This window comes from Emys orbicularis, chromosome 2 (genome assembly GCF_028017835.1).
Source record: "Emys orbicularis isolate rEmyOrb1 chromosome 2, rEmyOrb1.hap1, whole genome shotgun sequence".
NCBI lineage: Eukaryota > Metazoa > Chordata > Testudines > Emydidae > Emys > Emys orbicularis.
The window spans coordinates 134,716,173-134,741,185 of record NC_088684.1 but is presented as its reverse complement, the minus strand read 5'-3'; the positions used below and the strand labels follow the sequence as shown (position 1 = coordinate 134,741,185).

Here is a 25,013-nt window from a genome sequence, read left to right as displayed (position 1 = left end):
CAGGATTTGGAAGCAGAGCCAGGTTCTGAACCCCTTCAAAGCGAGAGGGTGTTGAATGCTTTCACCCACTAGTGACGTGCGGCTGAGAAAGCTCAGGGCACTACTCAGCCATGCAAGAAGAGAAGCCAGGATTGATGTCCATCAGGGCCCCTTGGCATTTGAAGGAGATGGGTCATGTGAGAGATGCCGTGCTCAATGCTCCAGAAGGTGAGAAGAGCCCCTGTGTGTTCTGGGTGTGGGGAGAGGAGCTGCTCCTTACTCCTAAATCGACTCATCAGTTACAATGCAGTGAGCTTGAGCAAGAGTGGTTCTATATTCCGTTGCATTGATACTCTGAGCTGCCCACCACAGCTGATTCCTTCTGGGAACTCCAGCAGCTCCTGATTCCCTCCGGGGTGAATGGGAGAAGAACTAGGACCTGCATATTAACTATCTTGCCCCGAACCCTGGGGAAGGTGGAATCTGCCAGCAGCTCCTGGGGCAGAGAGCTCCAGACATCGGCCGCCCTCTAGAAACAGAATTTGGGTTTGCGGGAAGGGGGGCGCTGCCTTCTGGGCTGTGGTCCAGTTCTTAGCAGTGGGGGACTGCTCAGGGCCCCTCTGCTGTTTGCACGAAAACTGTCAGGTCAGGACTTTCCATGAGCACAGAATCCTCCAGCTTTACTTATTTCTTTTGGAATTTACTGCTTTTTGAGGCATTTCTTTTGGCAAGCTGGACTCTCCCCTCTTCCGCCCGCCCCTATCTGGTGCAGCCAGGCCACCGTCTGCTCAAGGATACAGTGCTGCAAATCCAGAGTCACTTCAGCAGACTCATTCTAGATTCACAGGACAGGGTGTTGGGCTCTCGCTGTGCTGGGGCTGGTTTACAAACAGCCAGTCAGGACCCCTGTTGACTTTGGAATTAAACAGTAAGATACAGGAAGTCCTGAGCCACCATGCTGCATTGAAGTCACTGGGGATTGCAGCAAGGAAGGAATACAGGATCGGAGCTTATATGGAAAAGAGGTGTGATCTAGTGGGTTGAACTCAGGAACCTGGGAGTCAGGAATCCTGGGTTCTGTCTGACATTGACTCACTGTAGGGGTTGGAACGTGTGCTTTCACTTTGCTGAATCTCAGTTTCCTCCTCTGTCATGGTGGGCCTATTCCATGTGCCAGTCTATCTCCCGGACAAGTTCACGAGCTATGTAAAGGCCAAGGACGGGCTTTGGGAGTTATTGTACCTCTAGAGATCTGGCCACGGGAGAGAGGAGCCTGGTGGTTTCAACCTAGAAGATGAGAAATAAACTCCTACCATATTCGTGGGGTTTGCTTATCTTGCCTTCCCTTCCCAGTATGCCTGAACTCAGCCTTAGCTGCAGGCTGTTCCACACTGGGGGACGTAGTAATAAGCAGCAACAGGATCGATTATTTATTACTATTATTTGCATTATGGCAGCACCTAGATGTCTCAGTCAAGATTTGGACCGCATTGTGCTAGGTGCTGTATATACACACAGTAAGAGACAGTCCCTGCCCCTAAGAGCTTACAATTTATATAGAGAAGACAGACAAAAAGCAGGAGGGGAAACTGAGGCATGGGGCAGTGATGTGCCTTGCCCATGGTCCCACAGCAGCGCGCTGGTAGAGCTGGGAACAGAGCAAAGCTCTCCTGAGTCCCAGTCTGGCTCACTATCCACTAGTCCATAACCTGATGCTGGTGGGAAAGGGGGGTCATCATAATGAAGTGATTGCAGTCACCAGTGGGGGACTAAACCCCAACAAACCCATTGAGTTGGGGACCAGCGGATGCATGATGGACACTGAGCTCTGTTGAAAATCTGGCCCTTAATGTGCATAGAGGTTACACATAAACAGGTGACAACATGGGCCTTCCTTGACATATCAGTGCAGCCTGGGACAGGAGGGGCAGAGAGACCTGGAAGTGGAGTGTGACCAGATTTACAAAGATCCCCGTCCCGCCCTTATTTCAATGGGTAGCCACAAGCTGAGAAAAAGACCCTTTTAGGTGGAACATCCTGGGTTCTGTGAGCCTGACATTGGGACACACCTGGAGTAACACTATGGAGTCAGTGGGCTTTGTTTTATCCTATGGATTGACAGCACATGATCCACTGAGATGGCCTTCATTTTTTGAGCTGTGTTGCAATTGGTTGCATTGGTCACATGGTATTTTTCTGCCTCCTAAGTGGATGAGTAAAACTCTTATAACCAGGAGGAGAGGATCGAAGAGTCCAGTAGGAGGTTGACTCTTGGGAGTCCTGCTCTAGTGTCTGCTGAGAGATGACTTGCTGCAGGTTTGTGAGCTGGTCTTTTCTTTCAGCAGGAGAGATTAGGCCTGCTCCACCTCCTTTGCAAGCTCCAATAAGGCTAGTCAATAACAAACACCGCAGCCCTGGAAATGAGTTCTCTGTAGCTGAAACCTGTAGCTGATCAGTGATCCTGAGGACCTGCTAATGTTTCCCAATGTCTCATGCTAGCACAGGGTATGTTATATTCCCCTGTAGTGGCTGCTCCCCTAGAGGATAACAGTTTTACTACTGCTGCTAGCTACTGGACTTACTTATCTAGCTCAAATGGCAGAAGTTGGTGTTGAAGGCAGGGAGTTCAAACCCTGCTGATGGTCTCCGTGGAAGGCTGTTGCCTAGCTCTTCAGAGAGTGGAAAAATTAACCCTTCTGTGACTGTCACCATAAGAGCTAAGCCAGATTTATTGCATGGTACAACTTTTCATTGCCTCTCATATTTTTAATATGCAGGATTTTCATTACATTGTAAGGATACTTCAGACTGAAAAGCGATGAAACTCATTCTGATGTGATCACTGACTACACATATACTGCTTTATATGTGCAGAGCAATGTTATCGAGTGGCTAGAGCAGCTGCCTGGGAGCAAAGATTTCAGGCTTCTGTTCCCCTCTCTGCTCCAAATTTGCTATGTGACGTTGTTTGAGTTGCTTCATGGTGTGGTGCCTCAGTTTCCGCCCCTGGAAAATGTGAATAACTGAGGGTTGTCAGGACCAATCTACAAGTGCTATGAGAGGTGGTGAACTCTGGGAACCTGGCCACAGGAGAAATGAGGCTGTGGCACCAACGTAGTCTCTTGTGAGCTAGGCATGACAGACATTCTGCTCAAGAGAATCCCAGGCCTGAAATAGCAGGTGGGCTGCAGAGCTGAACTGGGGTCATAGAATCATAGAAGATGAGGGTTGGATGGGACCTCAGGAGGTCATCTAGTCCAACCCCCTGCTCAAAGCAGGACCAATCCCCAACTAAATCATCCCAGCCAGGGCTTTGTCAAGCCGGGCCTTAAAAACCTCTAAGGATGGAGATTCCACCACCTCCCTAGGTAACCCATTCTAGTGCTTCACCACCCTCCTAGCGAAAAAGTTTTTCATAATATCCAACCGAGATCTCCCGCACTGCAGCTTGAGACCATTGCTCCTTGTTCTGTCATCTGGTACCACTGAGAACAGCCGAGCTCCATCCTCTTTGGAACCCCCCTTTAGGTAGTTGAAGGCTGCTATCAAATCCCCCCTCACTCTTCTCTTCTGCAGATTAAATAACCCCAGTTCCCTCAGCCTCTCCTCGTAAGTCATGTGCCCCAGCCCCCTAATCATTTTCGTTGCCCTCCGCTGAACTCTCTCCAATTTGTCTACATCCTTTCTGTAGTGGGGGGCCCAAAAGTGGATGCAATACTCCAGATGTGTCTCACCACTGCCGAATAGAGGGGAATAATCACTTCCCTCAATCTGTTGGCAATGCTCCTACTAATGCAGCCCAATATGCTGCTAGCCTTCTTGGCAACCAGGGCACACTGCTGACTCATATCCAGCTTCTCATCCACTGTAATCCCCAGGTCCTTTTCTGCAGAACTGTCACTTAGCCAGTCGGTCCCCAGCTTGTAGTAGTGCATGGGATTCTTCCATCCTAAGTGGATCCTGCACTTGTCCTTGTTGAACCTTTTGGCCCAATTCTCCAATTTGTCTAGGTCACTCTGGACCCTATCCCTACCCACCAGCATATCTACCTCTCCCCCCAGCTTAGTGTCATCTGCAAACTTGCTGAGGGTGCAATCCATCCCATCATCCATTAATGAAGATGTTGAACAAAACCGGCCCCAGGACTGACCCTTGGGGCACTCCGCTTGATACCAGCTGCAGTTGATCACTACCCATTGAGCCCGACAATCTAGCCAGCTTTCTATCCACCTTATAGTCCATTCATCCAATCCATACTTTTTTAACTTGCTGGGAAGAATACTGTGGGAGACTGTATCAAAAGCTTTGCTAAAGTCAAGATATATCACGTCCACCGCTTTCCCCATATCCACAGAGCCAGTTATCTCATCATAGAAGGCAATCAGGTTGGTCAGGCATAACTTCCCATTGGTGAATCTATATTGACTGTTCCTGATCACCTTCCGCTCCTCCAAATGCTTCAACATGGATTCCTTGGTCCAGGACTGGTACAGCTGAGGGTGTAGGAGAGCAACACCGGGGGGGGGGGAGGGGGCGGACCCAGAGCTGATGTACGAGGAGTGGGGGGAGGGATTGCAGGTCAGGACCCCACTGAATTGCCAGAGCTGTGTGTGGGGTGTGTGCGGACGTGGCTCGTGGAGCAGTAGGAACTCTGGGTCAGGATCATGTTGCATCAGCAGGACCAGCAGGTGTAGTGGGATGCTGGCTGGGTGGGGGGCTATTTGTCGGTATCAGGGGCTGTCAAAGGGCGGTGCATTGCTTCTCGTCCCTGCCATGTGGCTAGCATCACTCACCGCGCTCTGGCCTTTCTTTCCTTCCCCTCCCCTGCCCCTTGTCCAGACAAGATCCTCCATTCCCTGGCATCCGGCCAAGACCCTCATGGCTGGCGTACCCCAGTGGACTGTGTCCGGGCCAATGAGCTGTGCGCTGCCGAGTCAAGCTGCAGCTCCCGTTACCGCACGTTGCGCCAGTGCCTGGCTGGCCGGGACAGGAATACCATGCTGGCCAACAAGGAGTGCCAGGCGGCTCTCGAGGTGCTGCAGGAGAGCCCGCTCTACGACTGCCGCTGCAAGCGGGGCATGAAGAAGGAGCTGCAGTGCCTTCAGATCTACTGGAGTATACACCTCGGGCTGACGGAGGGTAAGCGTCCTGCGTGGGGCGGGTCTGGTCCATCGGGAGGGAGGTGCCCTATAGGCAGCTGTTCTGATGGATTAGCCCCGTCGGAGCAGGGTGAAGGTGGGTCTGATCCCATGGGCGAGTGGTAAAGGGGCCCTTCTGCACCATTATGCAATGTTCCAGTCTGTTTGCTCAGGGGGCTGTTCTGGTTCCTTGGGAGAAGTGGTTCTGATCCATTTGCTATGGCTGGAGGGGTGGTTCCGGCCCATTGGATTGTTGGTAGGTGGGTGGGTTCTGATTTGCTAGCTCAGTAGTAGTGTGTGTGGCTCGGGGGTGGGTGGAGAGGGAACAGTTCTGATCCACTAGCTGCTCTGATCCACTCTGGCTAGGCAGGAACCCCATGTGGCTAGTCCTGGGAGCTGGTGAAGCAGGCGTGAGTTAGGAGATGTGTTCAGAGCCTGACACACACACACACTCACTCACTCTCGTTGCCATTTACACCTGTGCAAAGTGGAAGTAAAACATTCCCGCTGTTGTCCTGATTTGGAGCAATTCACACCTGTTCTGCACAGGTGGGATAATGGGTGACACAAGTGCCAGGCAGCGAAGAATCAGATTTTTCATTAGTGTAGTTGGGAGGAGGCTTTACTACGGGAATGGCAGAGGGGGCCAGCTGGTCTGGAGTGAAGAGCGTTAGTGGAGCAGTGTGTGTGTGGGGAGTCCAGGACTGGAACAGCAGGGGTGTTGCAGGAAAGGACTGACTGGCATTTGGAGAGCTGTGGCGGGGGTCCAGGACTGGAACAGCACGGGGTGTTATGCAGGAAAGGACTGAGGGGCATTAGTGGAATTACGTGGGGAATGTTCAAGTTCATTCTGTGCCTTAGCACGGGCTGGTGTGAGCCTGGGTAGAGCTGGAGGGGTATCAGCAGGGCTGTCTTGGACTGGCATGTCTCAGCTTTTAACCCCCAAGGTTTCAGTGTTTAGATCCCAGGTAGATCTCTCACCTGGTTCATTATCAAACAGAAGCCAAATCAACGGGTGGGGATGGGGAAGAAGGAACCAAACTCTCCCCTTCCCCCCCAGACTCTTCCCCCTTTTCTCCATTCTCCTCTAGATTCTTTCTCGCCATCCCCCTTTCCCAGACTCTCTTCCTCTAGACTCGGGCACATCCCACCCCTGCCTTGGGAATTTGCCAGACTTGGAGAGCCCATGAGGCTTCCTAGTGCCTGCAGACACCCCCACTGCCATCACCAATGGCAGGGGCTGAGAGCTCGGAGAGCTGCACCAATGCAGAGGGCAGTCCCAGAGCCCAGCAGCTCTCTTAGCTCTGTCACTGCCTCCCTCTCCATGTTAAACAGCTGATTAGTATTCTGGAAGGAGCATCCTCACAAGAACCAGACTGGGCTGGAACAGGGGTTGATGGGGGTGAGATGAGTGTGGGGCTGGGCTCTTCTCTGGTGCAGCTGCCTTTTCATAGCCAATCTGCAAATGCTGGGCTGATCCCAGGCAGCCTCACCCCGGAAGGGGCCGCGCACACTGGAGCAGATTGGGCTGTAATGAGAAGACACGTCGGGGCATCGAGACAGGTCACGGAGAGGGGAGCCCATCGCGCAGGCAGCGGGGAGTTAATTTCCAGTTTGCGTTAGTGGGGTCAGAGGGCCAGGTCTCCAGTTGGTGCCTGTGTGTGGGCTGTTTGCCTGCCCCCCTCTCAGAGCAGGCTCCGGGCTGTCAATCTAGTCTCGGTGTATCTATATGAGTGTCCCCCAGGCCTTGCTTGCAGAGCATTTCCCTCCCCTGCACTGTATTGGCTCCTGCCTGTCTGTGTCCAGTGGAAGCCCAGGCTTGCCAGGTGGGAACGGCACCTCATCCCCTTGCTCGCTGTCTCTGGGAATTCGCATCTGCCAGGCAGGGTGGGCCCGTGACTGGCGAAGCAAACTCCCTGTTGTCTTCTGCTCTGTTCCAGCCTGGATTATGGCAACTGCACTGGAGTTAGTGGAGTTGCTTCAGACTTACGCTGGCATCAGTGAGAGCAAACTGTGGCATTGGCTCCTGTTCTTGGCTCTGCCACTGATTCACTGAGTGACCTTGGGCAAGTTCCTTCCCCTTCTCTGTAAAGTGTCTTGAGATCCTCAGGTGTAAGAGGCTATATAAGTGCAGAAAGGACTGTTCTAACAGTGATATGTGCCAGTACTGCTGGGTGGTGTTGGACCTGCGCAGCCGTGTGCCACAGGCCCTGCACTGCTAGCAGTTTATGCAGACTCTCCCTTAGCTCAAGCGGCAGGGGCCTGTGCTCAGGGAGCAAGAGGGCTGGGGTTCAATCCCCGTTCTAGACAAGAATCTTTCAGTGGTCTTGTATCTGTTACAATATGATTCCGGCCTCAACCCCTGCTAGAGTTCAGGATGGGACTGATTGTCTGCTCTCTGTGCCTCAGTTTCCCCAAAAAGAAGAGTGAGGAAGGGGACTAGAACTCAGGAGTTCCCAAGCTATTGCTTTGGCCATTAGGCTTTGCTGACTCTTTATGGCCCTTTGATGCTGCGTGCATGCCATAGAGGGGCATGTGCTGGGAACAGGCTGTAGGCTGTACTAAAGCCCCATGTACAGTCTGTCAGCTGCCCCAAGTCCACTGTCTGGGAGAAAACCAGGCACCTCCTTAATACTGCCCATTCTCTGGCAAGGGTGGGGGTTGAGTGAGAGCAGTGGAAAGGGCATGAGGGGATCTCAGAGCTGGCTGTTTCCATAAATGAACTGCCTCAAGATGCACCAGAGGCAGCTGTGATTGCAGGCCAGTGAGGGTGTAAATCAGAGAGGGGAGCAGTGCAGGTAATTGAAATTGGATTTTGCCAGCGCTGGGCCGGTTTGTTTATTGGAGAGAGGATTATCTACTCTCTCCTCCTCATCAAAGGGAAAGGGGAGGAAGCTGTCTCTTCCCATCCCTCCCCTCCCCACATCAGCAAGTCAGGGGTCCTCCCCTCCCCATCGCTATCACATCACAATCAGTGGCTCGGCTGACTGGCTGTGCTAGGGTGTGGAATTGGGGACCCCCTTCCCCCCAGACCTGAGGGGCTGGGAGTGCTGGCTGGAATGTGGTGTATTGTGGGCAGGTGCAGGCAAGCTTCCTTCATGCAGCTCTGCCCATGCCCCTCAATCCTGAGTCTGTAGCCGCCCTGGTCATTTCCGTCCTGGGTCTGCGTGGAGCAGGGGCTGCCAGTCGTTTCTGAGCATCCCCCAGTTGGTTGCTCTGTGATATGTGAAAAAGTGTCACTGGTGACTAGAATGAGCCTGAGTCTCTGCCTCAATCCCAGCTGCCATGAGGCTGCTCTTTGTAGCAAGCAAATTTCCTCCCTCCCATTTCCCTTGCACCTGGGCTGCCCCCTGGATGATCTTTTCCAGCCAGAGGTGCATCCTCCATCCTTGCTGTCCCGCAACGATGAGCCAGCCAAGACACGTCCAGCCCTATCCGTAGCAAGCTCTGTAGCTTTTCCTTAATACGTTTGCCCACGATGCTGACTGCAGACCATTGGACGCCTGGGAATGCTCCAGGCACCCGCAGATGAAATGGCAGATGTTGCTTCCTTGCAACAGAGAGGTGAAAAGTGGGTGTATGTGTACTGGGGTGTCTTCCATGCAGAAAGCAGGTGCTAGAGAGTGAGGACGTTCTAGTGCCCAGCAGGACTGGTAAGGTAGCATGTAGAGAACTCAGAAGAGCCCTGGGGAAATAATAATTGCCACTTACAAAGGATGTTGGATCTGCAAGTGTTTTACAAAGTGGGGGTGAGTATCACTATCCCATTTTAAAGTTGGTTGGGTTAATGGACTCAGAGAACATTAAATGACTTCCCCAGGGTTACACAGCAAGTCAGTGGCAGAGCTAGGACTAGCCCACAGGTCTCTTGACTCCCAGTCAGATGTATCAGTCGCTGGACCAGGCTGCCTCATTAAAGATTCAGAGCCAGATTTTTCAAAAAGCTCTGTACCCGAAGGCTCCTGCTTGGGCACCTGAATGGAGTGACCAGCAGATTCAGCATATAGCAGGTCCCATGAAAAACCCAGCCCTTATTTAGGTGCCTCAGTGGGAACTGAGCTCAGCTGAAAGCCTGGGCCTGATTGTGGGGTGGAGGGAGGAAAAATTGGGGGAAGAAAGGATAAAGCAGAGACAGGGCCGGCTCTATGTTTTTTGCCGCCCCAAGCAAAAAATTTTTTGCCTGCCCCCCACCCCAGCCCTGCTGCTCTTGGCCGCCCTGCCGCAGTCCCGGGCAGCTCGGCCCTCTTCGCCCAGCCCCGGCTGCAGTGCTGGGGGGCGGCCGCCCTGCGGCACCTGCAGGCAGGGCCGGCTCCAGGCACCAGCTTAACAAGCAGGTGCTTGGGGTGCCAAAGGAGAGGGGCGGCACCTGCGGCAATTCGGGGGCGGCAGGTCCCTCACTCGCTCTAGGAGCGAAGGACCTGCCGCTGAACTGCCGCCGACGATTGCGGCTTTTTTTTTCTTTTTTCCCAATTGCTGCCGGCGATCGTGGCTTTTTTTTTTGCTTGGGGCGGCAGAAATGCTGGAGCCGGCCCTGCCTGCAGGTGGCTCCGTGCGCCCGCGGGGCAACCCCCAGCCCGAGTGTCCCGCGCTTGGAGCCTGCCCGGACATAAAGTGCGAGCGCTGCTCCCCAATGCAAACCACAGCGGCCCCAGGGCGCCCCCCATGCAGGATGCGCTGCTGCTACCAGGGCCGGCTCTAGGCTTTTGCCGCCCCAAGTGCGCGCACCCCCCCCCCCCCCACACACACAAAAAGACTGGCTGGAATGCCGCCCCTTAAAATGTGCTGCCCCAAGCACATGCTTGGTTTGCTGGTGCCTGGAGCCAGCCCTGAGCAGAGAGAGTAGAACAGGAGAGAGAGGATGAAAGGAGGTGTGGGGGAGAGAGGGTCATAGGAGTGCATCCTGCAAATGAAAGCAATTCATTTCTTTTCCTCATGTAATTAAGATCCAAGGGAGTGTGGCAGGGAGTGAATGGGGAATAGTTCCTCTTTCTAACCATGCAGCGCAACCAAAACTGTAACACTCCTCTTTTCCTTACATGGGTCTCTCCTCCAGAGGTGGCTCCCCGGCGGCTCCAGGCTGGAGGTAGAATAGAATGCGGCCTACCCACAAAGTGGCATCTGTTCAGCTATCAGTGTGATTTTTAAACTAGTTTAGTTCAATCAGTGAAACCCTGTGTGTGGATGCTGTTCAATTAGGTTAAACCGGGCTTGTGTTGTTTAGAGTGTGTCGGTAAAGGTACAGGGGTAAGCTCAACCAATAGAACCAGCTTTTAAACTGGAATAAGTGTGTCCGCCCAGAGGTTTGCACTCATTTAATTCAAGTGTTGTAAGTCTGTGTGCAGTCGACATTGGGACCAGATTTCCAAAAGCACTCAGCACCCAACGTGCTGAAAATCTGGACCTGATTCTGGGTGCTGAGTGCCTCTGAAAACTTTGGCCCCTGGTGACTCCCTCAAACCTTCACCCACGCTTGGTTAAAACACACTTTTTCCCGATGTTAAATTGCAAGTGAAGATGAGGCAAGTTGTAGTTTTAACATGTGTCAGCTGGTGGAGGTAAACCCTAGCCTCTAGGTCAGCTCTGCTGCTGGATGGCAAGAAAGCCAGGCTGGAAGCAGGAATCTCTACTTAATGGTGATTTGCCCCTCAGCACCGTGCATTCAGCAATTTCAAAGGGCTTTGCACTCATGAATGAATTTAGTCTAACAACACCTTCAGGAGGGATGGAAGAATACTAGCCCCATTTCACAGAGCAGAAAACTGAGGCACCGAAAGAAACTAAGGCACAGAAGGGAAAAAAGGGTGTGTTCTTACCATGTGTTGGAAGGCAGGCTGTAGCTTTCACACAGGGTTGCAGGGTGAGATGGTGACTCTGGCCAGGATCCTAGGTTTACCTCAACCTGTTAACTCATGTGAGAGCTGCACGGCTTTGCCTTCACTCAGATTTTACCTTGTGTTACCACATATTAGCTAACGGGGTAAGAACACACCTTTTCCTCTCGTGATGACAAGGCCAAAGGGCCCAAATTCATGCACAGAATCGGTGGGGAAGCCAGGAATAGAACCCAGGATGACTCCTGACTCCACTCCTGTGGTCTAGCCAGTAGGTAACAGACCAGCTGTAGAAGGTTGTGCTGATGCCCAGCATGGAGGGGCATTGGCAGAGCTGTGTGGGGAACCCAGGACCAGAATAGCAGGGAGCTGCTGCAGGACCATCCAAAGCCATCATCCAAAATCCTATCTTGTTTCAGAGACCTCACTTTGCAGGTAGACTCACTGTAGTGCAGCAGACCTCTGGGCAACCTGGTCCAGTATCCCATCTCCTTCCATAACTTAGATCTCTCAATGCAGTGATCCCCACCTATCACACTGGATCAGAGTGGTCTATCTAGCCAGTATCCTGTCTCTGGCACTGCCAATATGTGATGCTTAGAGAGGTTAGATTCTCCCACAATGCATCTGGCCAATAGACTGCTCTCCGCTCACCTTTCCAAGTGAGCAAGTTTTGCATTCTCCTGGTGCATGGCAGCTTAGTCCCCAGCATTAAGCCTGGCTGGTTTCACCCCAGCGCCTTTCCCAGAGGTTAATTGCATCTCAGCCAGCTTAGGGGAAGTTCAATGCCCTTTTAATACTGGGTAATTTTCCTAGCAAGCAGCAAGGTTCAGCCGGTGTTTAATTATTTATTGCATTGGCAAAGCAATATAGTGAGAGGTTAGTGTTTCCTAAACACACTTTAATAAAGGTGCCATTTGTCATCAGAGCATTAGCAAACCCCGCACGGCGAATGTGTTGGCACGATTTAAACGAGGGATGCTTATAGGATGAGCGTAAGTGTTTCCTTTTTTTTTAATGGCCTTTCAGTTTCACCAGCCTGTGGTAATAGGCCAAAATAACACATGAGGAGGGCGGGGTTGTTGTTGTTTTCAATATTCATTTGTAGTACTGTAGCAGATGCATCAACCAAGATAGTCAGAGGCAGCCTCTGCTCTAAAGCTCTCACAATCTAGCTAGAGCAGACATGGGAAGGGAAGGCACAGAGAGAAGTGGCTCCTTCATGGACACAAAGCAGGGTCTGGGGCAGAGCCAGGAATAGCATTTAGGTCTCCTGAGTCCCCAGTCCAGTGCTCTATGCACTAGACGACGTTGCCGCCTTGTAGCTTGCCTTTTCTCTGTGTTCCTCCTGCTCTTCTCCTTTCCAGCCTGGAGGCTGGAATTCCGTTCTCTCACATCACTGAGGCTCCTCTCAGTGTGCTTTGATCACCTCCAGGAGGTCAGTCTGTGGTCTCTAATTCCAGCAGGCGCCTTCTGGTTTCTCCTGTGGGCCTGCAGCGCTGCTGCCCCCTCCCAAAAGGCGATTGGTACCTTCCCCTTGGCTGCTAGGTACCCGATCGTGGGACTCCTCACAAGGCACATTCAGTGGGCAGGACAGGAGTCCATTGCCGAAAGGAGCTGGTCGCCATGGGAACAGCTTGGAACTGGGGCCGGTGTGTCTGTGCTGTGTAATGTGTACTCCGGGTGGCTTCGGCCAGGTTGGTCCCTGGGCAGTGGTGGTGAGGTAGGTGGACAGAGAGTGAGGCCATGGGACAGCCTGTGGGAGACTGCCTGTACCGTGTCTGAGCTGGGGTGATTTGGGCTCAGTTGAGATGGGGAGGTCTGGAGTGGCCAGCGCGACCATGACACAATCTGGGGGCTTGCGTTTCAGCTCACGGCGCGATAGCTGTGCTGTTGTCGCTCGTGCTGTCTAAGCACGAGTTACTTCTCTAGCCCCTTCATGCCATGAAGACACCTGACCCACCAATTCATTTCTCAGAGGCCACCAAACGGCGGTGAAAGCTCTTGGAGCCAGGTGGGAGCCTCTCTCTCTCTCTCTCTCTCCTCTTGCTGCTCTCCCCGCTATCCAGGTCCCATCCCAGTCTTGCTTCTGCTCTGACTGCTGCAGGGACGGAGGGTGTCTCAGTCCCAGCTTCCCGGCAACCAATTTTGCCTCACGATCCTTTTGACGGATTTCCTGTAGTGAAATGCATTTATAACCGTCTGTGGAGGAGCTGCTGGAAGGGGAGCCGGCCCTGCCTGATTGCTTACTGCTCATTAATTCCTGCTCTTTTCCAGCAGGTTTTGAGTGGCTTCTTAATTATGGGGGACAAAAGCAGCCTTGCTCAGGCTAATAATATCCTGAAGGATCCAGAAGAGCCTGGAAGAGTGGGCATGGGCCACAGTCTGTTAGGAGGCTTGTAAATCTTTTTAAAAACAGAAGCCTCCTGTCTCCTCCTGCTCTGGTTGAGCATCCTCCCTGTCAAGGGAACTAACTGATGGGTCACTGTGTGAGATCTCCGTTCATCCACAGAGTAGGTGCATCACCTGGGGGCCAGAGCAAGCTCCCTCCATGCTCCCCTTCACGAGAGAGAGAGAGAGAGAGAGAGAGAGAGAGAGAGAGAGAGAGACCCTCCTACCCCCAGGAGTGAGAGGGCAACTGAGTCTAAGATAGGACAATTAGCATGATGAGTGTTCTTTTGGTGGCAAGGTCTGGCTGTTGGAGAGATGGTCTCATAGTTAAGGCTCTGGACTAGGACTCCGGAAGTTTGGGTTCTATTTCCGGTTCTGCCACCAACTCCCTGTGTGACTTGGGCAAGTCACTTCATCTCCCTGTGCCTTATCCCCACCCTACAGATGGGAACAAATTCTGTTTTGTCTTACCTAGTGACACTGTAAGCTCTTTGGGGCAGGAGATATCTTTTACTTTCTATTTGTACAGCACCCAGGGCAATGGAGCCCTGAGCTTGATGCGGGATTGTAAATACTATCATACCAATCATTTAAAACACTAGGAATGAAATTGAATCCTGCTCAAGTTACATCACATAAATCTCATGGGAGTGGTTGCTTTTGGTCGCTATGGACCTAGGTTGGATTTGAATCCATGACCTGGTGATAAAGGCCTGTATCCCAGCACTTGTCTTATGAGGAGAAGGCCCCCTTTTTTCTGCATGTAGCCTTACTCCAGATCAGCCTTGCAAATTTATATTTGAAGAGAGAGAAAGAAAAAGCAGATCCGAGAGTGTGGATGTTGGGGTGTGTTGATGTTAGGGAGCAAGCAGGGAACCCCATGTTGGGACTCCTGGGTTCTGATTTTGGCTCTGCCTTTGAGAACAGTGGGCAAATCACTTGAACTATCTGGGCAAAATCAGCTCTGGCACAAGAGGATGGAACTTCCATTGATTTCAAAGAGTTGCAGCTGCTCAGATCAGGGCTGATCTGAATCCTCCATGCCTTACTTCACCATCTGTATGGTGTACCAGAACTGACAGATGGCGAGGTTTGTTTTGCTAAAAAAAATTGTGAAAAATCTTGATTTTAGTATCAAAGCAGTTTAAAGATGGTAAAGTCAAAACTCAAATGTTTAAAAATCAAGTTGTGTTTTGATTTGCTCCAAGCTTTGGTTCAGCTCAAAACAAACATTTTGGAATCACCAGTGAACCGAAAAGAGTTGGTTCTTTTCACATCTATAGACCTGAAACCCAGGCGGAAGGTGGAATTTGGAGGTCCCCTGTTACTCCTGACACCCACTTGTCATACCAGCCCCACGTCTTGGTTTGCTGTGGAGTCACCCGTCCATACCCATCCCTTCATGCTTCACTTCCCCCTCTGTATGCTCTGCCAAATCATGTTGTGTGTGTTCTCATGCCAGTGGCTGGCCCACCTCGAGGATAAGAGCCTGTTATTGCTGCTAGTTAATAGTGACTCCTTTAGCTCAAGTGGTTGAGGCTTCTGCTTTGCCACTGGAGGTGGTGGAGTCAGTCCCTGCTGACTGCACGTGGTGTGGGTAATGTAGAATAGAGATGAATAATACATACTTTCTGGGCAAGGAGTCAGGAGGATGAATTCAGCACCGATCGCCAAGTGCTTGGAGATCCTCATGATTATTTCTCGGGTCTGTTGTGACGGGTGCAAGCCGATGACCACAGTGAAAAGTAGCTAGCTGTAATTTGGGTTACAGCAGTGCTCACAGGCCCCAGCTGCGATCAGGGCCCTATTGTGGCAGGGGCTGCGCATACATAGGGTAACCAGATGTCCCATTTTTATAGGGACAGTCCCGTTTTTGGGGACTTTTTCTTATATAGGTGCCTAGTACCCCCTACCCCCTGTCCTGTTTTTTTCACAGTTGCTGTCTGGCCACCCTACGCATATACATAGCAAGAGACAGTCCCCGCCTCAGGAGCTTACAGTCCAAAGAGCTGAAGGAAGGATGATCATCCCGCTTTACAGACATGGAGAGATTAAGGCCCATATTCTTAAAGGTATTTAGGCACCTAACTCTCCTTGATTGCAATGGGAGTTAGGCAGCTAAGCACCTTTAAGAATCAGGTCTTCAGTGTCTTGCTCCAGGTCACACAAGGAGTCTGTAACCAAGCCAGGGATTGGACCCAGCTCCCCAGAGTTCTGGTATCGTGCCTTATCTGCAAGACACCCTCCCACTCTAGCACCACAGCTCCTAGTACCAGTTTGGGCAGACAGGACCAGATTCTCCGCTCAGCTACGCTGGCGTCAATGCCCCCCAAAGACAATGGTCTATACTGATGTAACCCAGAGCAGGCTCTGGGCCTGGCTGCTGGGTTTGGAAATAGGCCGCTCTGTTTAATCATCTGCCCCTTTCCTGGAGAATCCCCTTTGCTGATCAGCAGAGAGCTAGCTTGGAAGGGAGCAGCCCCAGCCCAGCCTCCACCTCCAGGAAGCCAGTGTGGGCAGTGTGGTTAGACCCAGTGTCCTCCTTGGTTTACGGGACCACGTGTGGCATGGCAGTTCATCTGCTCCTAATCCCTCCACTGCAGCCCCAGCTCACTTATCAGCAGGATGGGCACTTCAGCATCTGCCAACCCTTCCTCCAGGCAGGAAATGTCTTCGGACAGGCCCTCTTCAAAAGCCCTGGCTCTCTCCCAATCCACAGAGATGTGCCGGGAGCTCACTGAAAGCATGGCTAGGTACAATGGAAATCGATGCATGAGGCTGTTGGTCAGTCTTCTGCTGGGAGCTCGGAGTAGTCTTCCATTGATTTTTTTTTTTTTCTCTCTCTAGCAAGAGCCCCTGCACAATGGGAGCGTTCAGGGTCCAGGACTGATATTAATGGTCCTTTCATGAATCTCTCCTTAAGAAGGACAAATGCTCTCATGGCCCATACTACTTGTCGTCCTATCCTTGACTTTGCTGACGGCTGCTCTTTGGGGGTGCAGTTTGGTTTAGGAATTTGTGTGTGTGCGCGCGCGTGCAAGAGAGATCATCACCTGGAGCTAATTTTAGTATCTGTCCTGGAGATGCTTGAAGGCAATTTAGTAATGGGCTCATTGCCCTGGAGAGCAATTCTCCAAAATCTGACCCTATTAAAATCAATGGGAGTGCTCCCAAGGTTTGGCCCCTAGTGTGGTGTTTTATCTATACTGGTCATACTGGCAGCTTCGCTCAGTTCCACAGAGATGTGAAGCCGCCCTGGAGAAAAGCCACAAGCTCTTGAGCTCTCTGCATACCACTGTTCCAAGGGTTAATATGCCATGGTCTTTGGCAGAGTTATGGTCCATGGGTGGGGTTGTTAGCAAGGGGCTGCTATGTTCTGCCGAGCCTGTTTGGGGTCTGTAGATTGGGGTTATTAAACCCCAGTGAAGGTCTTGGAAGCAAAACATTTGAAATTGTAATTAAAATATTCACCCAAATCCGCCCCCCCCCCACCCTCCCCGCAAATATACACCTTTCTGCCATGAGGGAAAGTGTTTGTGAGAAGATGGATTTGGAGTTAAAAGACTTGGGTTCTGTTCTGGGCTCTGCTACAAGATGACTTTGCTGAGTTCACACAAAAAAACCCACCTCTCTGTGCCTCAGTTTCCCCATCGGTACAATGAGGATGACAACAGATTTATAGTGGGGCTCTGCAGGTAAATTCATTAATGTTTGGGAGGAGCTATGATATGATGGTGCTGAACGCTGTATAATTATCTAGATAGGGACCCAATGATACTAGGAACTGTAGGGAACTGCTTATCAATACGATTCAAGGTTGGAAATGCCCTTTCTCTCCCCCCCCCCCCATCGGCCATAATTCTAACAAAGGCTAAGCCCTGAACTAGAGCTGTTTGGGGGTGAGGGGAGAATTTTGACATGTTGAAATAACTTTCTGTTCTGAATCAGAAGGTACTATCAAAATACTGACACTTTTTGCAAAGCAGGGGTAAAAAATCCCCCAAAGTTTTGAATCTGGGAAAACGTCAACATTTTTGACATGTTAAAATGAGATGTTTTAAACTGAAAAAAAAATTCATTTAGTTTTGAAGTGTCCATTTGCAACGAACGTTCGTTTCAATTCTCCTGAAACAGGAAATCAAAAAGCTTTGGTGAAATTGACATTTTCCTGTGGGGAAAGTGTCAATTTTGACAATTACATTTTCCTATGGGCAAATTTTTATGGTCAATTTTTTTTGACCAGCTCTGCAGAAATGAATGGTCAGAACATTCCAGGATGAATAGGATTTGTAGAGGAGTCGAAGGAATTTCCGTGGCTGGAACCGGCTGAAATTCAGTGGGATTTAGCACCTAATCCCCTTAGTGCCTTATGACCGGCTTCCCCCACAGTGGCTTGGGGGGCAGCTCAGTAATAGCGTGGGTGGATGTTGGGTTGATTCAGTGCGGGGTTTCAATCTCTTTTATTTTATTTTTTTTCCCCTACTCCAGGAGAAGAATTTTATGAAGCTTCCCCTTACGAGCCGGTCACCTCTCGTCTCTCTGATATATTCAGACTCGCTTCAATTTTCTCAGGTAATAAAAGCAAAACAAAACATGCTTTCACTGTTTTATATTCTCTTCCTCTTGCCTGTGAACAGACCTTCTGCCAACCTCCAGGGGAATGCTAAAACATTAGCTTCCTTTCCCATTCCTCAATCCCTTCCTCTCCAGCATATCTCCCACCCCATAATATCTCGTATTGCGTCCCCCTTCCCCTGGCTGCCTTGCAATCATAATTCTTTGACTAAGATGTTGCAGCCTGGAGCTATGGATAACGGTGACATCTCTAGCGCTGCTACTGAGAATGCTCTGGGCCTGATTCTCAATCGCTCTGCACCTCATGCTGTTATTTCCACCCGTGCAAAGCGGGCGTGAAACACTACAGGGCAGATGCTCTTCACATAAAGCAGCAAGCGAGTAAAAGTGCAAATTAAGAGTAGCTCCAGTCAGGGGAGCTTTGTATTGCGCTGGTGTGACTGAGACCAGAATTGAGCCTTACTGTTCTCATTCGTTAGCGGTTCACATACACTGTGCGCTGATGGTGCCACGAAATACAGGGCAACAGAAGCAGGCTCTTGGGGTTCGCATGTATAGATATATAATTAATGCTTGTTGCACCAGAGTCTAATCTCAGTGACGCTGGTGCCAATCTGGTGGCACTGCACTGATTTCTGTGGAGTTACTTGGCGTTTAAAGCAGTGTAACTGAGAGCAGAGTGCTGGACCAACGTGAGTGAACTAATAACGCTCTGCTGCAGAGTCCAATAGGAGGCAAATGTAGAGAGTAGTGCAGGGGTGACCCTATTTTGGTCCCTGGTGGGGACAGACCAGACTGGATCTCCTGGGTCTTCCCCCTGCTCATTTTTCTGAGCTGTGAGGAGTCTTCTTTGCAACCGCCCAGTGGCTTTGGTAACTAACCGTTGTGGTGAGGGGGATTAGAAAAGGTGAATGGCTTTGTGCAGTTGTTGGAGCCGGTTACGTAGAACCACCGCCTGAGATCCCAGGGCTGGGTGAGACCTTGAGACTTTGTAACTGGATCTTCTGGGGAGTGCTCTAGTCCTGGGAGACCTTACGGAGATGGAGTCTGGGAGCAGTACGGGACCTCTGGGCACTATTCTCTGCCTTTGAGTATTCAGGGTAGTTCTAATTCTGCAGCCCGATGTTGCCTTCTTTCCTGGCCCTCAAGGGCTCCCTCTATCTGTGTGTCTCCTTCCATTCTTCATCTCCTTTCTTCTTCCCTCTCTCTGCCCCCTCTGTAGTGTCTCCAGGCCTGTGGGACCCTTTCCCAAGCCAGACGACCCATGTGCACGTGTGCATTCTATGTGGCACTGTTTCTTCCTCTCTATTTGAAATGCATTCCTTGATTTATGCACCTCCAAGGGCCTCCCTGCTGCAGCTGTGTAACTGTTGAGGCATCACTTGCGGGTCCTCCCCTTTCTTATCTAGCTCCATTCCATTCAGACATTCAAGATTCCCATTGGCGTCAGTGGGAGCAGGGGTATAGCTGTGTCTGGTGCCTCCCATTTCCTGACATTGGAATCCATCTGCCAGATGTGTCCAGCAAAGCAACATATTCCTGCTCCCGCTGAAGTCAATGGATGACTAACAGATACTGAGGAAGCCTTGGGTCATGCCCCTGGGAGAGGACAGCTAGGGGAAATAGCCAGAAAGGTGCAATGAATCCAGGGCCAAATTCCCGGCTGGTGGAAATCGGCAGGGCTCCATTAACTTCAGTGGAGATGTGCCAGTTTACAGCAGCACAGAATTTTCCTGGTCTGTCTCTGTTAGTCACTTACCATGGGTCATGTCTATGCTATGGGTGCTAGGGACACAGATATGGTGCTGCTGCTGTGCCTCTGTAGCGTGGATGCTACGTACACCAATGGAAGGGATTTTTCCACTGATGGAGGTAATCCATCTCCCTAAGTGGTGGTAGCCACATCGGCACTGGCGGTTAGGTAAGCTTAACTATGGCGCTAGGGTGTGAAAAATGTTACACCCCTGAGTGATGTAGCTAGGTCAATCTAAATTTTAAGCATAGTAGGGCTTGGAGGGGCATTTGGGGGTGCAGATGAGGAGAAATTGGCAAGACAGAACTAAGCTGGAACGTGCTACCTTCTCATCTTCTGTGGCATGACTATCAGCGCGAAGAGCGCAGGTTCTTCCTTGGAGTGGATTTCTTTTTTTTTTTACAAAGCTGTTGTGGTTTGGTGTTTTACTTTTTTTTTTTTCCTTTGGACCCAGCTGCCTCCAAGCATCGGATAATAAGGAATTGATAAAGTGGGCTGGAGATCTCGTAATTTGCTCATTTGTCTCGTAGACACACAAAACGTGTTCTCTCGCCCAGCAGAGTGTCAAGTCCATTAAGCAAAGATTTTCCCAGAGGGAGACACTTAGACACAGCTCCCCCCTCCCTCTGGGGGGCTGAGACCCTGCTGCCACTCCCATGCTTTGGGCAGGGGAGTCAGTGGTGAGGGGAACAGGAATGGGAATGAGTGACTGGGTAATGGGGCATCTGTGCTGGAGTTCCAGGAGGCTGTTTGACCAGGTGCCAGCCCTGGGTGGAGAGGGCAGATGGCCATTTGTGTCACCTGCATTTGTGTCAGTCTGGACTTGCTGTGATTTATGAGAGAGTCCAGAGGTGGGGGCAAGTCCAGCTGGCAGGTTTAAAGCAAGAGCTCTGGAGAAAAAGCAGAGTTGACTTTTGGTTGGTTGTTTTTTTTTTTACCTGAGGGATCTTGATTTCCAGATGCCCAAAATGGACATGAAAGGACCTTATAGTGGTAGGGTTTGAAGAAGGGTACCAGTATGAAGAAGCAGAAAGCCTTAAATGTTCTACTGGGAGAAAGGACTTCTTCTCTGAGGGCCAACTTGTGCAGCCCTGTGTCCCATTGGTAAGCACTTGCCTATGGAAGGCCATAAGACCCCTTGTGGAGTTAGTACTCACCTGACTAAAGATTGCACAATTGCAGAGTAGGAGTGAGGAACATCCAGCCACATGTTAGTCCCATGGCAAAATAGTGAAAGAACAGGTTAAAGAACACTGGGGGGATGTATCTAGTGGGGTCCCACAGGGGTCAGTCCTAGGTCCGGTACTAGCCAATATTTTCATTAATGATGTGGATCATGGAGTGGAGAATATGTGTACAAAATCTGCAGATGACACCAAGCTGGGAGGGGTTGCAAGCACTTTGGAGCACACAATTAAAATTCAAAAATGCCTTGACAAATTGGAGAATTGGTCTGAAATCACCAAGATGAAATTCAATAAAGACAAGTGCAAAGTACTTCACTTAGGAAGGCAAAATCAAATGCACAACTACAAAATGAGAAATAACTGGCTAGCTGGTAGTCCTGCTGGACAGGGTGTAGAGGTTATAGTGGATCACAGATCGCATATGAGTCAACAATGTGCTGCAGTTATGGAAAAGGCTAATATCATTCTGGGGTGTATTAACAGAAGTGTCATATGTAAGACATGGGAGGTAATTGTCCCTCTCTAGTCTGCACTGGTGAGGCCCTAGCTGGAATACAGTGTCCAGTTCTGGGTGCCACACTTTAAGAAAGGTGTGGATAAACTGGAGAGAGAGTCCAGAGGAGAGCAACAAAAATGATGAAAGGTCTAGAAAACCTGACCAGTAAGGAAAGGTTAGAAAAAACTGGGCATGTTTAGTCTTGAGAAAAGAAGGCTGGGGGGGGGGGGGGGACACCTGATAACAGTTTTAAATATGTTAAGGGCTGTTATAAAGAGGACTGTGATCAATTGTTCTCCATGTCACTGAAGGTAGGACAAGAAGTAATGGGCTTAATCTGCAGCAAGGGAGATTTAGGTTAGATATTAGGAAAAACTTTGTAACTGTAATGGTAGTTAAACTCTGGAACTGGCTTTGAAGGGAGACTGTGTAATCACCATCACTGGAGGATTTTGAGAACAGATTGATACATACCTGCCAGGTCCTGGTTTACTTGGTCCTGCCACGGCACAGGGAGCTGGACTTGATGACTTCTCGAGGTCCCTTCCAAGCCTGACATTTCTCTGTTTCTATGAAAAAAACACGAATGGTGGAGCTGGTGGGAATCTTCTGTTGAATGATTTTCCCAGTAGAAAATGAAGTTCCTGCAAAATCAAAATTTTCTGCAGGAAATATTTCATTTCAGTAAATGAAATATTTGTTGTGGGTTAGTTTGACCCAGATCAGAATACTTTATTGAATTGACCCAAAATGTTTCATTTTGAATCAGTTAAAAAATAACATAAAGCTGCATTTTTCTAGCTCATTGCCTTATGGGTGTTGTCATTTGGATACCTGTTGTCTCCTATGAGCAGGGCTCCCTGGAGGACTATATCTCACACAATGCAATGTGGCTCCCTCAGGAATGTCAAAATGTTTTTTTCAAAAATGTCTAAATGAAAAGTTTCTACATTTTTTTTTTGAATTTCCATTCCATAATTATTATTTTTTAAAATTTCAACTTTTCATCCTGTTTCAGGATGAAAGCAAATGTTGATATGTCGGAAATTCCAACTTTTGATCAGCTCCAGTCAATTGGTTTAAAAGCAAGACAGATCAGCTGTACACTCAGGATATAAACATCTGTATACACCTGGGTCTACCTTACTGCTTAGCAAGAGCTCTCTGCCCTGACAGTGAGGGGAAAAGGGACTAGATGGATCAGGCACACAATTTTGTCTTGATTCCCACGAGAAGAACCCATGCTGTATTTGGAACAGACTCTGGGTACAGCTGCTAAGAGGAGGGAAGAACCTTACCTGAGGTCAAGTCTGTCAGGACTCCTGGGTCTAGGTCTGCCAAAGAGACCAGTTGTAACTAGATCTGTGTCAGTAACTAATTTTTCAGTCTGTGGCTGTCCTGTAAAATTGGGGTGGAAAATAATTCTGGTCAACCTGAAACAAACTTTTAAAAAATGTTTTGGTGAACCAAAAAGTTGAAGAAAGAATGTATTTTTGGTTGAACAAAATGCTTCATTTTTGAGCTTCTTTATGCATTTTAAAACTTTTTAAATATAAGATTGAAGTAAATTTTGAAATGAAAAAATTGTTTCAAATCAAAACATTTCGATTTTGGGGTGGTCTTTTTTTCAGGGTTTTTGTTTTTTAACTGAAACAAGTCAGTGAATTTGACATGAATTTGTGAAGCATTTTGGTGTCTCCTAATCTGCATTTGTTTTTCTTAGTGAAAAAAGTTGTGGATGGAAAATTTCTCCCAGCTCTAGTTGTAACTCACGCTAACACCATGGGCCTCTCTGTCTGTCACTGTGGGCCTGGAGTTAAGGTTGTCTGGGTGCTATAACTCTGCATTTCCAATCCTTAATATAACCTTAACACTGAATTTCCTGAATATTTAATAGTTGGGTTTGGGATCACAACATCCTGGTAAGGATTTTTACGCTTAAGCTACTGGTAGGAACTGTCATATTACATCCATCATAATGTAGGTTTCTGTCTTGAAAAATAGGTTTGAATTTGCTACTTGTTTCAGGCTTAGAGGTTTGATCCTCTGGTTCAGGCAATAGCAGCTCATGGTTTTAGATACAGAGGTCCCAGGTTCAATGTCTACCAATAATCCAAACAAGGCTGTTACATCTTTATTTTTGTGGGGGTGTCCAGCTTAAGACAATTTAAAGGGGTCTGACTTTTCAGACAAGGTTGAGTGCCCTCCCTTGGAAAATCTTTAAACCCTTTAAAGGAGTCTCAAGTTGGGACCCACAAGTCACTCATTAGCCCTGGCAACTGAAATCAAGTAAGAGCAGACTGGCTGGACAGAATTCAGTGGTCTGTCTGTCTGTCAAGGAGGAATCTGAGAACCTCAGATTTCTCTCTGTGTCTAGGTGTCTCTCCTTCAGTGCCACCCACTGAGCATCCTTTGGAACGTCGTCCCAGTCCATTTGTAACTTTTGGCCATCTGTTTCCATGACCACCCCTTGGTGCTGCATTTCCATTGGCTTCTCCCTCTTCTCAAGTCCCCTACATCTCCAGCCGGCTAAAATCAGGACTTGCAATGCCTTGACTTCTTTTCACTCATTCTCCTTTTAACCCTGGAGATGAAAGCCAAGCCCGTACCATTTGCCTTGTGCGTGACACGAACCCTGCTCCCCAGCAGCCGTGTCACTATGGCTACGGAGTTCGGTTGTGGTGATATACGAGGCAGGAGAGGAGTGGAAGGGCCGGAATCTTATTACTCTTCAGAGGTACATTACATGGCTCATTGCACCGTCTGGAAGGTTAGGGCTTCTTTAAGAGCACGTTCCTGGAATGGGGTAGGCTAATAGAAAAATGTCCCTTCAGACGCTTCCAAATAAAACCAGTTAAGGGCACAAACGGCTGCTTTTGTCAGCAGTGAAGTGACATATTGCTCTGCTCCGGTGAGAGGTTAATGCTCTTAACTGCAGTGAAGTAACTCGTGCGCCTATAACGGTGACACACTGTGCTGGCCAGCTGAATGCTCCTGCCTTAGAGGGCTCACGTTCCACAGCCAGGGCCGCAGCTCAGGGCACGGGTGAAGGAAAGGGGAGGCGTGAGCACAGCCTGCCACCATTAGACTTTTGACTGAATGGTGGGCAGATACTAACAAGTGACCGGTTACTCTGGGGCATTCGTAATGGACCACAGAGCCTTATGCTTAGGGCCCTTCCAAATTCACAGCCATGAAAAATGCGTCACGGACCGTGAAATCTGGTCTTTTGTCTGCTTTTACCCTATACTATACAGATTTCACAGGGGAGACCAGCGTTTCTCAAATTGGGGGCCCTGACCCAAAAGGGAGTTGCATGGGGTTGACAGGTTATTTTAGGGGGGTCACAGTATTGCCACCCTTACTTCTGCGCTGCTGCCTTCAGAGCTGGGTGGCCGGAGAGTGGCGGCTGCTGACTGAGGGCCCAGCTCTGCAGGCAGCAGTGCAGAAGTAAGGGTGGCAATACCATACCATGCCATCCTTACTTCTGCGCTGCTGCTGGTGGTTCTGCCTTCACAGCAGGGCTCCCGGCCAACAGCTGCTGCTCTCCAGCTGCCCAGCTCTGAAGGGGACGTCGCTGTCAGCAGCAGGGCAGAAGTAAGAGTAGCAGTACTGCAACCTCCCCCGACAATAACCTTTTGACACTCACCCCCCACAACTCCT

The 25,013-nt window shown here is 49.9% G+C and overlaps 1 protein-coding gene across 1 annotated transcript in view; it reads left to right on the top strand.

Moving 5' to 3' along the window:
- The first annotated feature begins 110 nt into the window (after nt 1-110).
- The window catches only part of GFRA2 (GDNF family receptor alpha 2), an 88,251-nt gene continuing 63,348 nt past the window's right edge, over nt 111-25,013 (top strand). Inside the window, exons 1-3 of the mRNA XM_065398346.1 lie at nt 111-207; nt 4,819-5,118; nt 17,828-17,911. Of these exons, the coding sequence (XP_065254418.1) occupies nt 111-207; nt 4,819-5,118; nt 17,828-17,911 (481 nt within the window). The remainder of the gene's footprint in view (nt 208-4,818; nt 5,119-17,827; nt 17,912-25,013) is intronic.